Below are 13,369 nucleotides of genomic sequence, written 5' to 3'. Positions count from 1 at the left end.
ATATATATATTAAAAAAAAAGTTTAATGTTTGATAAGTAGAATTTTGTAATAAGTGATTTTCCCTGTTTCCTTTATGGCTCCCAGAATCGTCCCCTGGTTCTCCCCGACACTCCAATCATCTCCTCTCCTCTTCACATGCTGAGATCTAAACCTCATTGTGAGGTCTCACGGTGGGCTTGTTGGGACTCTGAGCCCCCGGCCGCCTCACCTCGTCCTCCACCACCCGGGGCTCCAGGGCGCGGCTGATCCTGCAGCCCAGGACGGGCGTGGCCGGCTGGGCCGAGTGGGCGATGCTCTCCAGCTTGTTGAACATCTCCGACTCCGTGCCCCCGGACCACAGCCGCTCGCCCACCAGGTCCCACCGCCTGCGCCGGGAGCTGGGGAAGGGGGAGGGGAGAGGGGGAGGGGAGGGAGGGGAGAGAGGGGGAGGGGAGGGAGGGGGAGGGGAGGGGAGAGAGGGGGAGGGGAGGGAGGGGAGAGAGGGGGAGGGAGGGGAGAGAGGGGGAGGGGAGGGGAGAGGGGGAGGGGAGGGGAGAGAGGGGGAGGGGAGGGGAGAGGGGGGAGGGAGGGGAGAGAGGGGGAGGGGAGGGAGGGGAGAGGGGGGAGGGAGGGGAGAGAGGGGGAGGGGAGGGAGGGGAGAGAGGGGTAAGAGCAAGATCACAATCCTGTGAGAACCCATCTGGTCTTCAAGTAAGTGTACGCGCTTGTGGCCGAACCACAGTGTTTCGGACCGACCAGTGTCCAACGAGGAACTACATGATGGACAGGTTGGATCATCCAATCACCAGCCAAGAATGTGTGTGCCTGCCCTTTTCCACAAACGGACTTCGGAGCTTGATAACTGTACTCGAGGAGCTCTCACCTCTTGGCGGCCAGATTGGAGATGCGTCTGAGCTCCTCCAGGGACACGCTCCCGTCCTCCTCTCTCTCCACCTCTATGTCCATCTCGTTCACCAGCCACTCCCCGTCCTGTGAGAGATGATACCTGGCCCAAACACTTCTAGTCAGTCACGACACAGGAACGACACTCACACACCAACACAAACACTAAGAATAATGATCAATCGCATCATTGACAACGCAATAACAGTACGGTTATAAACAAAAACGATTGAACGGTACGTCTCGACGACTCGGAGGTCCGTTTGGAACAAAGGACTCACAAGGAACCACGCCCTGAACCACGCCCTCTCCCACCGCCTCCTACCTGCGCAGGCCCTTGGTCAACGCGTACATCTGCCGGGCCTTGGCCGAGGCGTCCTCCTGGCTGAGGCGGTGGTTGAACTGCATCAGCAGCCTCTCGGCGAAGGGCTGGCCGGCGCCGTAGATGCGGCCGTAGTTGAAGACCTTGGCGTGCTCGCGGCTGATGCCCACCGTGTCGGCCGTGCGGCTGTGCAGGTCCGTGCCCTGGCTCTTCCTGCCCTGCAGGGTCATCCAGCCGAACGCCGTGCAGCCTGGGAACACCGCCAGAGGACGACAATGTCTCTCTCTCTCTCTCTCTCTCTCTCTTACCCTCACCCACTCTTCCTCTTTCTTTCTCTCCCTCACTCTTACCCTCACCCACTCTCTCCCTCACTCTCTTACCCTCTCTCACTCTCTCCCTCATTCTCTTACCCTCTCTCACTCTCTTCCTCTCTCTCTGTCCCTCACTCACTCTCTCCCTCACTCTCTTACCTTCACCCACTCTCTCCCTCACTCTTTCCCTCACTCTCTTACCCTCTCTCTTTCTCTCTCTGTCCCTCACTCACTCACTCTCTCCCTCTCTTTCTTTCTTTCTCTCGCTCCCTCTCTCTCTAACCCTCTCTCTCTCACTCTCTAACTTTCTCTCTTACTCTCACTCTCATTATTTTTCAAGGGCTTTAATGCATGATCTGATCTGATGAACAGATTAATCGATCAGGATTCTTTTTTTTATTATGTTTCGGGAGATCCAGGGCTATTCATAAAACATCCAGGGCTTTAGTTATTTCACACCCAGTCCTAACGTCTCCCATGTCTATCTGTATGTGAATACTCAGCCGTAATTCTTTTAGACAAGCTAATATACAGTACATTGACTGATTGCACTCGGGTGTTCTCCACATGACGGTGGTGTCCCGTACCGTGCATGCCAGCGAAGTGGGCCTCCCCCAGGATGGCGGCGATCCACAGCTCCTGGGAGTCCACGTCTGCCCCCACCATGTGGTACCCGGGGGGCGCCTGCACCATGGCCTTCAGCTCACTGCCCACCCGGTCCCGCTGGGGGGGGGGGGGGCCACAGACAGAGAGACCCCACACAGACAGAGAGAGAGAGACACAGACAGACAGACAGAGGCAGCATGCTTCAGTCAAACACACTCATCGTTTGAGAAGGCCTCCTCACAGGTCCCCTCACGGAGGGGGGGGGGGCGTTGCCTGTACCTCCTGCTCCTTACCCGGGCGTTGCTGGCCGTGAGCCAGGTGGGCTCCACCGCCCTGCGTGTCACCGTTCCCGCGGTAACCACCTGGGGTAGGATGGCTCCGTACTTCCCCTCTTCATCGAAGTCTTTGTGTCTTGGGGGGGGAATGAGAGACAGTTCTGATTGGCTGTAGAATGTTTTATGGATGGACCAGGTACACAGTGCTGGAAGTATCACTTGGAATCAAGGAATCATTTGAAGGAAACTTCAAATTTGTGCCACAAACGTCTGAAAAACAAGTCCAGTGCACATAGGGCTTTGGTGTAAAAGCATTCAGGCTCTCAATGTGCATTCAGAGAACGAAACCTGCACTAAAGATGTGTTAACAGCACTTTAACAACTGTATGCACTGTGCACTTTCTCTGTCTACTGTTTTACTGTCTGTCGGGTATGGTCTGCAGTGCTACTGTCTGCTGGGATTGTTTATTGTTTGTTGTACATTGTCTGTTCTGTTCTGTTCATGTTTGGCTGTCTGAGAGTTGTACCAAGACAAATTCCTATCAACTTGTTGACATGGCAATAAATGTATTGAATTTAATTTAATTTAATTGAAAGCCAGAGAAAGAAAGCATTATCTGGGCCCCACCTGCTCACGGTGCGAGGAAGCTCTCCCTTCCGCAGCCAGACCACTTTCTGAGAGCTGCGGGGGGGAAAGGGACAACAGATTACACATCCGGCAGGTTGACTGGTAACCGGAAGGTTGCTAGTTCGATACCCCGGCTCCTCCTAGCGGGAGTGTCGAGGTGTCCCCGAGCGAGACGCCTCACCCTGACTGCGCCCGACGAGCCTTGCATGGCTGACTCCGCCGTCGGTGTGTGAATGAATGTGTGAATGAATGGGTGAATGTGAGGTCATATTTTAAAAGCGCTTTGAGTGGCCACTGGTTGAATAAATGCAGGCCATTACCATTCATCAACCGAACAGCGTATGTGAACACAACAACTTGTTCTTTGTTTGCAGTACACCAGGTCCTCACCTGATGCGTTTATGAGCGTTCCTCCAGAAGGAGATCATCTTGTTGATCTCCAGGGCGCGCGTGGCGTTAGTCCCGCCCCTTCCTGCCCGCAGCGTGCCGTCCTCCATCTTGGACAGGAAGTCCTTGGAAAACGGGCTCCCCACGTTATTTTCGTTCCCGTCCTTGAACACCAAAACAGACACGGCTTTAGATGCGGCGTTCGTCTTTACAAAGACGCCGTTGGTGCCGTTGGTGCCGTTGGTGCATTGCGGGGAAAATGGGGTTTTGAACCTTGTGGGGCAGCTTGAAGAACCAACAGCCTGGGATGTTGACGTCGTCGTGGGGTCCGTTTCCGTGGTGATAGTGGCAGCCACGCCCCTCTTTGGGACCTGGAGGTTTCCGCTGAGCAGGAAATGTTTACACCAATGTGGGAGATTGTTTGACCGTTTTTGAGACTCATTTAGAATAAATGAGCAATGGAAGAATAAACAATGCAGAAAATGTAATAAGAAAAGTAATATTTTGATTGATATCATAATTCAGGCAATATATCAGAATCAACCGTTTTATTGCCTCGTAAGTTTATACATACAAGGGACCTGCATTGTGTGGTTCCTTGTTCCAGAAATACAACACACAATAATATGACAAACAACTGAACAGGATACAATATAAAATATGTTGAAGATACAACAAATATATATACAATATCAATGTAACATCCCAAATATGAAATATGTGTAATTTTATAATAATATGAATATAAGATGAACATAAACATGAATAGGAGTACAAACTCTAACAGTAGAACAATACAGTGCTGCATCGGAGCAGTCCAGGAGGCACAGCTGTGGAGTCAGAGTCCCACCTTGTCTTTCGTCTCCCTCCTCATCTCCTCCTCCTCCGTCCTCCTATCCTGACGGCTCAGCTCCTCCACCTGGAGACGGTGAGGGGGGGGACACGTTCAAGAGAGCGTCAGCCACACACAACAACACCCTCCTGGGAGGGAGAGCTCCGTCATGCAGAGGAAATGAACACAGAGTCGAGATTTTCAAAATAAAGGCCCCATACACCTGTTTATTCTCATCGGCCGGATGGGTGCAACACACTGATCACGGATGAGTTGGGGGTTTCCTTTGGGTGCCTTGAACAGCCCATTTCTAAATACTATATTAAATATATGAATCAATATATAAAGATTCACCCGAATTTTCCCATCTGGGATCAACAAGAGTCCTATAGCTCGTATCAATACATTCATTGGTATTCATATTTGAGTTACTTCCATGCTGTCTGAGCTGGTGTACCTTCTGCCAGACGGCGGTGTCCGTCAGCATGAGGTCATCAGAGGGGCCGGTCTCTGCGTACTGAGGCTGCTCCTTCCCTTTCTGCTCACAGGACTCTCTGTACACCTCCTCGATCGCCCTGACGGACACCGCAAGCAGCCAATCAGGGGGCAGAGTCACGCTAGCTTGGATATCCATTCTACACACTTGACTTGACCTCTGTCTGTCTGTCTATTATGTATTCTCTTGGATTCTTTTTTCATTACTACAACTGTCCTCGACTTTCTGCTGTGAAATTAAAACTTAATTTGAACACACACACACACACACACACACACATAACCCCACATGTGCTATAACACCAGAAGTTCCCGTCTGTGATTATTTAACACCTAATTTGAACAACACACACACACACACACACACACACACAGACAGACAGACAGACAGACAGACAGACAGACAGACAGACAGACAGACAGACAGACAGACAGACAGACAGACAGACAGACAGACAGACAGACAGACAGACAGACAGACACACACACACACACACTCTCACACACACACACACCTGTGGGGACAGCGTGGTCCTCCTCCTCCTCCTCCCTCCTCCCCCTCCCCCTCCTCCTCCTCCTCCTCCTCCCCGCGGTTGGCCCGCAGGTTGTCCCTGCGGCCGGGCACCAGGTAGCCCCAGCCGTGGCGGTCGGTGTAGTGCAGGGGGAAGCCGTCCCAGGTCAGGCCCATCAGCTTGGGGGTGACCCTCATCTGGAGGCTGATCAGCTGGGGGCCCGGGCACCAGCCGTCCCCCCCCCCCCTCCTCCTTGTCATCCTCCTCACCCGGACCGGCGGCCATCTTCTCACACAGCTTGCGGTACCACCTGGGGAGCACGGAGGACCAGGGGGTGGTGGGGGGGGGGGTGGGGGGGGTCAGCCTCACCATGGGGGAAGGGGGGAGGGTGGGGGGGGCGTACCCTCCAGATTCTACCGGGTTCGGCTCATGGTATGGGAATTTGTTTAGTTATAGAGCCACCCAAAACCTTAGTTTTTTTGTTTAAACATGGTAATTTGTTGTATATTATTATTATATCCTTTATTTAAACGGGTTAGTCTCATTGAGATTTAAATCTCTTTTACAAGAGAAACCTGGCCAAGATGGACAGCAGTACACAGTTACCAACATAAAACACAAGATAAAATACAAGTTCAATACTAAGTGCAATTGTGAAAATTCATTACGATTATCGACTAAAACATTTGCAATTTCCAATGGAGTCCGGGCTATATGATCGAAGAACTATATGATCGTAAACACAGTAGAAGTGTCGTAGTAGTAGTAAATAATATTGTGTGTGGATGGATATTGTATGTAGATGGAGGCCTCCTGGACACCGATAGTATAACTCTACGCTGTGGGGTGGATTTCATACACGACATCGCTCATTATAACGCTCACAAGAGTTACACAACGACGGTACTAAAAAAGTAGCATAAAGTACTACTAAAACGGTGCTACTAAAGTGCTAAACGGCATGGGTCGTAACCATGGGGATAGCACGTCCCCCTCTTTCCTAAGACGCTCATATTTAAAAAAAATAAATACATAGTGTTTAAATTCCATCTGAAACAGTGGGCTCATTGACTCTTTAATGCTAATTCCTGCCTTTACTAATGTTAGTATCCTTATCGCAAAGTGTCACTGATTAAATAATAAATTGACATTTTACTGAAATAATCCAATTATCCAATAATCATGCACTGCGGGGACTTCCAGGTGGAGGTAGTAGGGGGGGGGGGGGGGTGTTTCTCACCCAGGGTGCCCGGGCAGGTGCTGTCGTCTCTTGGGCATTCGGGCCTCCGTGGCGGCCTTGACCCTCTCCACAGCCAGCCAGCTGGGGCAGGGGCCGGCCAGGTCCTCCTCAGAGGGGGGGCCTGGGTCTGGTGGGGGGGGGGGGGGGAGGGGGGGGGGGGCGGCACCACACTTCATGGGTCAACGTTTATCTCCATCTTATCTTTATCTCCATCTCTCTGTGTAGACGGCGCTGATCCGAGTGACACCGGGTCCAAGCTCAAGTCGTTTGCTTTGGGACTGAAGGCGTCCACACAAAGATGGACGCGTTGATGTGTTGATATCTGCCCTGTGATTGGTCGACGCACGACCACTAATAATGTCTAAATGAATATTCATGCTTTTGATTAGAGGCTTTCATTGTTCTCTCATTGTCCACCTTGTAAATCGTTTCTGATGAAGGTGTTTGCTAAGGGAAGGTGGTAAATCACACACACACACACACACACACACACACACACACACACACACACACACACACACACACACACACACACACACACACACACACACACACACACACACACACACACACACACACACACACACACACACACACAGTGTGTGAGTGCATCATTCCACCTAGACCATCCCATAGGACCCAACACAGGAAGAAGCCCGGCGGCCATATATGGGCGTGGCGTGGCGTGTCCCTCCCACCTTCCTGGTGCTCCGGTAGCGGCGTGGGCGTGGGCGTGGCCTCCCCTCCGGCGGGGGGCGGGGCCTTCTTCTTGCGGACCGGAACCTTCTTCAGCTTGAAGTCCTGAACGTCCCACTCCAGGTCCCAGAGCCAGGGGTCCTCCTTGTACCTGGGGGGGGGTAGACCGCTATGATGTCATCACACAGTGTGGTCAATGGATGTGGTGCCTCCTAGCTCCTGGTCTGGTGCCTCCTAGCTCCTGGTCTGGTGCTTCCTAGCTCCTAGTATGGTGCTTCCTAGCTCCTTGTCTGGTGCCTCCTAGCTCTTTGTCTGGTGCTTCCTAGCTCCTAGTCTGGTGCTTCCTAGCTCCTAGTCTGGTGCTTCCTAGCTCCTAGTATGGTGCCTCCTAGCTCCTAGTCTGGTGCCTCCTAGCTCCTAGTCTGGTGCCTCCTAGCTCTTTGTCTGGTGCCTCCTAGCTCTTTGTCTGGTGCTTCCTAGCTCCTGGTCTGGTCCCTCCTAGCTCTTTGTCTGGTGCTTCCTAGCTCCTAGTCTGGTGCTTCCTAGCTCTTTGTCTGGTGCTTCCTAGCTCCTAGTCTGGTCCCTCCTAGCTCTTTGTCTGGTGCTTCCTAGCTCCTGGTCTGGTCCCTCCTAGCTCCTAGTCTGGTGCCTCCTAGCTCCTGGTCTGGTGCCTCCTAGCTCCTAGTCTGGTCCCTCCTAGCTCCTAGTCTGGTGCCTCCTAGCTCCTGGTCTGGTGCCTCCTAGCTCCTAGTCTGGTGCCTCCTAGCTCTTTGTCTGGTGCTTCCTAGCTCCTAGTCTGGTGCCTCCTAGCTCTTTGTCTGGTGCCTCCTAGCTCCTAGTCTGGTGCTTCCTAGCTCCTAGTATGGTGCCTCCTAGCTCCTTGTCTGGTGCTTCCTAGCTCCTAGTTTGGTGCTTACTAGCTCCTTGTCTGGTCCCTCCTAGCTCCTTGTCTGGTGCCTCCTAGCTCTTTGTCTGGTGCTTCCTAGCTCCTAGTTTGGTGCTTACTAGCTCCTAGTCTGGTGCTTCCTAGCTCCTAGTCTGGTGCTTCCTAGCTCCTAGTCTGGTGCTTCCTAGCTCCTAGTCTGGTCCCTCCTAGCTCCTGGTCTGGTGCCTCCTTGCTCCTAGTCTGGTGCCTCCTAGCTCCTAGTCTGGTGCCTCCTAGCTCTTTGTCTGGTGCTTCCTAGCTCCTAGTCTGGTGCCTCCTAGCTCTTTGTCTGGTGCTTCCTAGCTCCTAGTCTGGTGCTTCCTAGCTCTTAGTTTGGTGCTTCCTAGCTCCTAGTCTGGTGCCTCCTAGCTCTTTGTCTGGTGCCTCCTAGCTCTTTGTCTGGTGCTTCCTAGCTCCTAGTCTGGTGCCTCCTAGCTCTTAGTTTGGTGCTTCCTAGCTCCTAGTTTGGTGTTTCCTAGCTCCTACTGTTGTGCTTCCTAGCTCCTAGTTTGGTGTTTCCTAGCTCCTACTGTTGTGCTTCCTAGCTCCTAGTCTGGTCCCTCCTAGCTCCTGGTCTGGTGCCTCCTTGCTCCTGGTCGCCGTGCCCTACCGGTCGCCGTGCCTTACCGGTCGCCGTGCCCTACCTGTCGCCGTGCCTACCGGTCGCCGTGCCCTACCGGTCGCCGTGCCTTACCGGTCGCCGTGCCCTACCTGTCGCCGTGCCTTACCGGTCGCCGTGCCCTACCTGTCGCCGTGCCTTACCGGTCGCCGTGCCCTACCGGTCGCCGTGCCTTACCGGTCGCCGTGCCCTACCGGTCGTCGTGCCCTACCGGTCGCCGTGCCCTACCGGTCGCCGTGCCTTACCGGTCGCCGTGCCCTACCGGTCGCCGTGCCTTACCGGTCGCCGTGCCTTACCGGTCGCCGTGCCCTACCGGTCGCCGTGCCCTACCGGTCGCCGTGCCCTACCGGTCGCCGTGCCCTACCTGTCGCCGTGCCCTACCGGTCGCCGTGCCCTACCGGTCGCCGTGCCCTACCGGTCGCCGTGCCTTACCGGTCGCCGTGCCCTACCGGTCGCCGTGCCTTACCGGTCGCCGTGCCTTACCTGTCGCCGTGCCCTACCGGTCGCCGTGCCCTACCGGTCGCCGTGCCCTACCTGTCGCCGTGCCTTACCGGTCGCCGTGCCCTACCGGTCGCCGTGCCCTACCGGTCGCCGTGCCCTACCGGTCGCCGTGCCCTACCGGTCGCCGTGCCTTACCGGTCGCCGTGCCCTACCGGTCGCCGTGCCCTACCGGTCGCCGTGCCCTACCGGTCGCCGTGCCTTACCTGTCGCCGTGCAGCAGCTGGCAGGCGTCGTCGGCCAGGTTCATCAGGGAGGTCTTCATCTCGCGCTGCAGCTCCTCGTAGGTCCCCTGGGAGTCCTCCAGGTACCGCCCCCAGTTCTGATTGACAGGCAGGTAGCTCCCGCCCATCTCCAGCATCCCCGCGAACGTGACGGGGTGAGGGCACCTGGAGCACGACAGACGACCGGGGGTCAGCGGGGGTCGAATCGACGCCTGGGGGCTGGGCTGGTGGACCGATTTTTTACGCTCGAGATTTGTGCATTGTGTTGATTAAAATACTTTTTAAAAATCATGCCGTTTTTTTTATTGGTATTTTGGCATATTTTTTATTCACTGCGCTAACATGAACAACAAACTGTTTATTGCATGTGCAAATGTTACTGGCGTAAAAAAAAAAAAAGTATGACATTGTATGACGTTGATTAATGTCACAGTTTCTGACCAACTCCGGCATGTGCTCCATAGATAAGTGATGTGGGAAAATAGGTATTGTCGTAGGTAATAAAATGCACACGCATTAACGGTCATCACCTCTCCATGAAGAGGGGCAGCTGCTCCGTAAAGACCTCATGAGTGGCTTCGACATCCAAGGCGCAGTACTGCATCAGCTCCTGTAGGTGGCAGCAAACACCAGTTTAAAAATCAACTGGAGGAAAGATAGTTTCTGAGAATTACATCACTTCATAACTATTTCCAATCCGGATCATTAAGGTACTAACTTAACTTTTGTTGTATAAGTAACTTAATTGTCACTCATGCAATAATAGCATAAATTATTATGTATGTGGATATCAGGTCTCTCTTGGAAAGAAAAGCATAGACTCAATGATTGACCTGTATGAATAAATATATACAATTAAATATAATATTTATACATATTCTCTATTTAAACCTCTAGTGCAACATTTAAGATTAGGTAAAAAAAAAAAAACACACGCACACTTGCATGTCCGTATCGACTCATTCAAGTGTGATTAAAGAAGTGTAGTGAGGCAGAACGTCCACTAGGGGGCGACTCACCTGGAAGTTGTTCCTGACGTCGGCCATGCTGCCCTTCACAAACGTCTCCCTGGCCTCCTTCTGCAGGGGGGGCCCGCCCACGTACAGAGCGTGGACGTCCGCCAGGTTGTTGATGCTGCTGATTTTCACCCAGTCCCATGACCCCACCTGCGCGCGCGCGCGCGCACACACACACACACACACACACACACACACACACACACACACACACACACACACACACACACACACACACACACACACACACACACACACACACACACACACACACACACACACACACACCTGTGAATATACATGCAGGGACAAATAACCCTTACCTATATATAATCTTGTGCTTCACTATTTGTAATTTGCTAAAAACCTTGAGGATGAACACAAAATAAGAGTGAACGTTACAATTCGGAAAAGCGTGCATGTAAAGTTTTAAACATACAGATTCATTCATCGTCAATGGACTGAGGCTGTGTAAGAGACACTCACCCCTGGGTCTAACCCTAACCCCTAACCCTGAAGACCAACGTGTAAGAGACACTCACCCCTGGGTCTAACCCTAACCCCTAACCCTGAAGACCAACGTGTAAGAGACACTAACCCCTGGGTCTAACCCTAACCCCTAACCCTGAAGACCAACGTGTAAGAGACACTAACCCTAACCCCTAACCCTGAAGACCAACGTGTGAGAGACACTACCCCTAACCCAGAGACACTCACCCCTGGATCTAACCCTAACCCCTAACCCTGAAGACCAACGTGTGAGAGACACTCACCCCTGGATCTAACCCTAACCCCTAACCCTGAAGACCCACGTGTGAGCGACACTCACCCCTGGCTCTTTCTTCTTCCACCCCACTTTCTGCATGTGCTGCTTCACTCCCTGCAGGCCACGCCTCTTGCCCAGTTTGTTGGCCATCCACAGCGTGCGCTGGAAGCCCGTCAGGCCCGACACGGCCATGTGCAGACTCATGGTGTCCAGGAAGCGCATCTTAGACCCCTGCAGAGACACGGAGGGGACACGCCGCGTCTATTCTGCGCTCTCTCCGGTTGTTGTTGTTGTTGTTGTTGTTGGTTTGAAACGAAGATGTGCAGAACACTACAACATATTTTGTAGCTTTCGTCGTTTTTGATTGCGTGACAATTCTGAGCCTTCTTGTAAGTTGCTGTGGATAAAAGAGTCTAAATGACTAAATGTAAATGTTCAAAAGACACAGTTATATATATATATATATATATATAGATATACACACGCATACATGTATGTGTATATATATAATGTATATAAAGCACTCTTTCACACACAATATTCAGACACGCTTTTCAGCTGACTCCCAGCTGGAAGGTTTGAGATTCAAAACCCAATGTCCGGCAGTCGGCTCCTCGCCGCTCCTTGCTGCCATGATGGATCTGACTGAATTCCTTTCGATAGAAGACTCTTAAAGAGTCAGATGACGCAGAGAGCCGCGTGGCAGAGGCTCTACCTTCAGCAGGTACTGCTCCTTGATGTAGGCGCGGTCGAAGCTGACGTTGTGGCCCACCACCAGCCTCTCCCGCCACTGGCCGCCGCGGGGCCGCACCGAGTTGACGCTGGTCTCCAGCGGGATGAGGTCGGACAGGATCAGCTGGCTGGACCAGGAGTAGCGCTCCTCGATCAGCCGCTTGCTGCACCACGAGTACCTGGCAGCGGCGGCATCCAGACACAGATCAGTCACACACACACACACACTCATGCGCCCGTTTCCACCAACGCAAAACCCGGTGCTGGTGCTGGTGCTGGTGCTGGTGCGTTGTTCAGTGTTGGTTCTGCACGCCAACTCCCCAAGAACCAACTCCCCAAGAACCAACTCCCCAAGAACCAACTCCCCAAGAACCAACTCCCCAAGAACCTCTACTCTAACCAGGGCTAGAGTAGAGCCACGTCACCAATGCGTCTTGTGCGAGCATGAGACCCCGTTGCCCTAGCAACGCGTCAGGAAGACGTTAAAATGAATAAATGAATGCAAAAATGAAACACACCTGTATCTCTCCACGCACGCACGCACGCACGCACGCACACACACACACACACACACACACACACACACACACACACACACACACACACACACACACACACACACACACACACACACACACACACACACACACACACACACACACACACACACCCTCTACTGTGTCTAATGTATCCCTTTTGTCATGCGACTACTCATACTGTGTACACCCCACACACGTCGTCCCCTGTCCTGTACACCCCCAGTTAGCCCCAGTTAACTCACCAGGCCGCGGGCGAGGCCGCCACCGCCAGCGTGGGGCACTGGCCCTCCGTCACGCACACCTCCACGTCAAACACCAGCGCCCGCTCGTCGGGGAACTCCACGCGCTGCGCCGCCCCGTCCGCCCCGTAGCGGGTCCAGCCCGTCTCCCGGGCCCACTCGCGGGGCATGGCCGGGAGCGGCGCCCCGCTCAGCAGGCTGGCCGCCTCCAGGTACGGCAGGCTCTGTTTCTGGGCCAGCGCGCGGAAGTGCTGGTCGATGTCCCGGCCGTACATGGCGGGCAGCGCCAGCTCCACCTCGCCCAGGGAGGAGGTCTCCTTGCCCCACAGCGCGTGCCTCTGGAGGTGGCGGATGCTCTTCTCCACGCGCTCCTCCTCGTACTCGGGCCCCAGGCCTCGGAAGATCTGCTCGTGGAGGTTCTTGGAGAGCATCTGGATGTTCAGGGGGTTCACGCGGGTGTCCGGGCAGCCCTGGCCTCGGACGCGACGGGCCCCGGAGGAGTGGAGGGGTCGGGGCCATGCCGCCGCCGCCGCCGCCGCCGCCGTCCGCCGCCGCACTGACGTCAGAGAGCGTCGCGGGGAGCGGAGAGCCGTGCGCAGCATCTCGGCCCTTGTTTGTGGTGTG

At 53.8% G+C, this 13,369-nt stretch overlaps 1 protein-coding gene across 1 annotated transcript in view; it reads right to left on the bottom strand.

The window, feature by feature from the left end:
* polg (polymerase (DNA directed), gamma) overlaps positions 1-13,369 on the bottom strand; it is a 15,866-nt gene extending 2,497 nt beyond the window's left edge. The window contains 20 exon segments of the mRNA XM_084477766.1: positions 210-378; positions 864-986; positions 1,209-1,455; positions 2,104-2,239; positions 2,416-2,533; positions 3,026-3,079; positions 3,416-3,576; positions 3,686-3,796; positions 4,263-4,331; positions 4,702-4,819; positions 5,255-5,527; positions 5,529-5,561; positions 6,492-6,618; positions 7,190-7,338; positions 9,436-9,618; positions 9,984-10,063; positions 10,473-10,619; positions 11,299-11,466; positions 11,951-12,146; positions 12,749-13,369. Of these exon segments, the coding sequence (XP_084333892.1) occupies positions 210-378; positions 864-986; positions 1,209-1,455; positions 2,104-2,239; positions 2,416-2,533; positions 3,026-3,079; positions 3,416-3,576; positions 3,686-3,796; positions 4,263-4,331; positions 4,702-4,819; positions 5,255-5,527; positions 5,529-5,561; positions 6,492-6,618; positions 7,190-7,338; positions 9,436-9,618; positions 9,984-10,063; positions 10,473-10,619; positions 11,299-11,466; positions 11,951-12,146; positions 12,749-13,347 (3,261 nt within the window). The 5' untranslated portion in view covers positions 13,348-13,369.

Source organism: Micromesistius poutassou (assembly GCF_964030765.1).
Source record: "Micromesistius poutassou genome assembly, chromosome: 13".
NCBI classification, from domain to species: domain Eukaryota; kingdom Metazoa; phylum Chordata; class Actinopteri; order Gadiformes; family Gadidae; genus Micromesistius; species Micromesistius poutassou.
The sequence above is the reverse complement of the archived record's forward strand: the minus strand, read 5'-3'. Positions and strand labels throughout refer to the sequence as shown.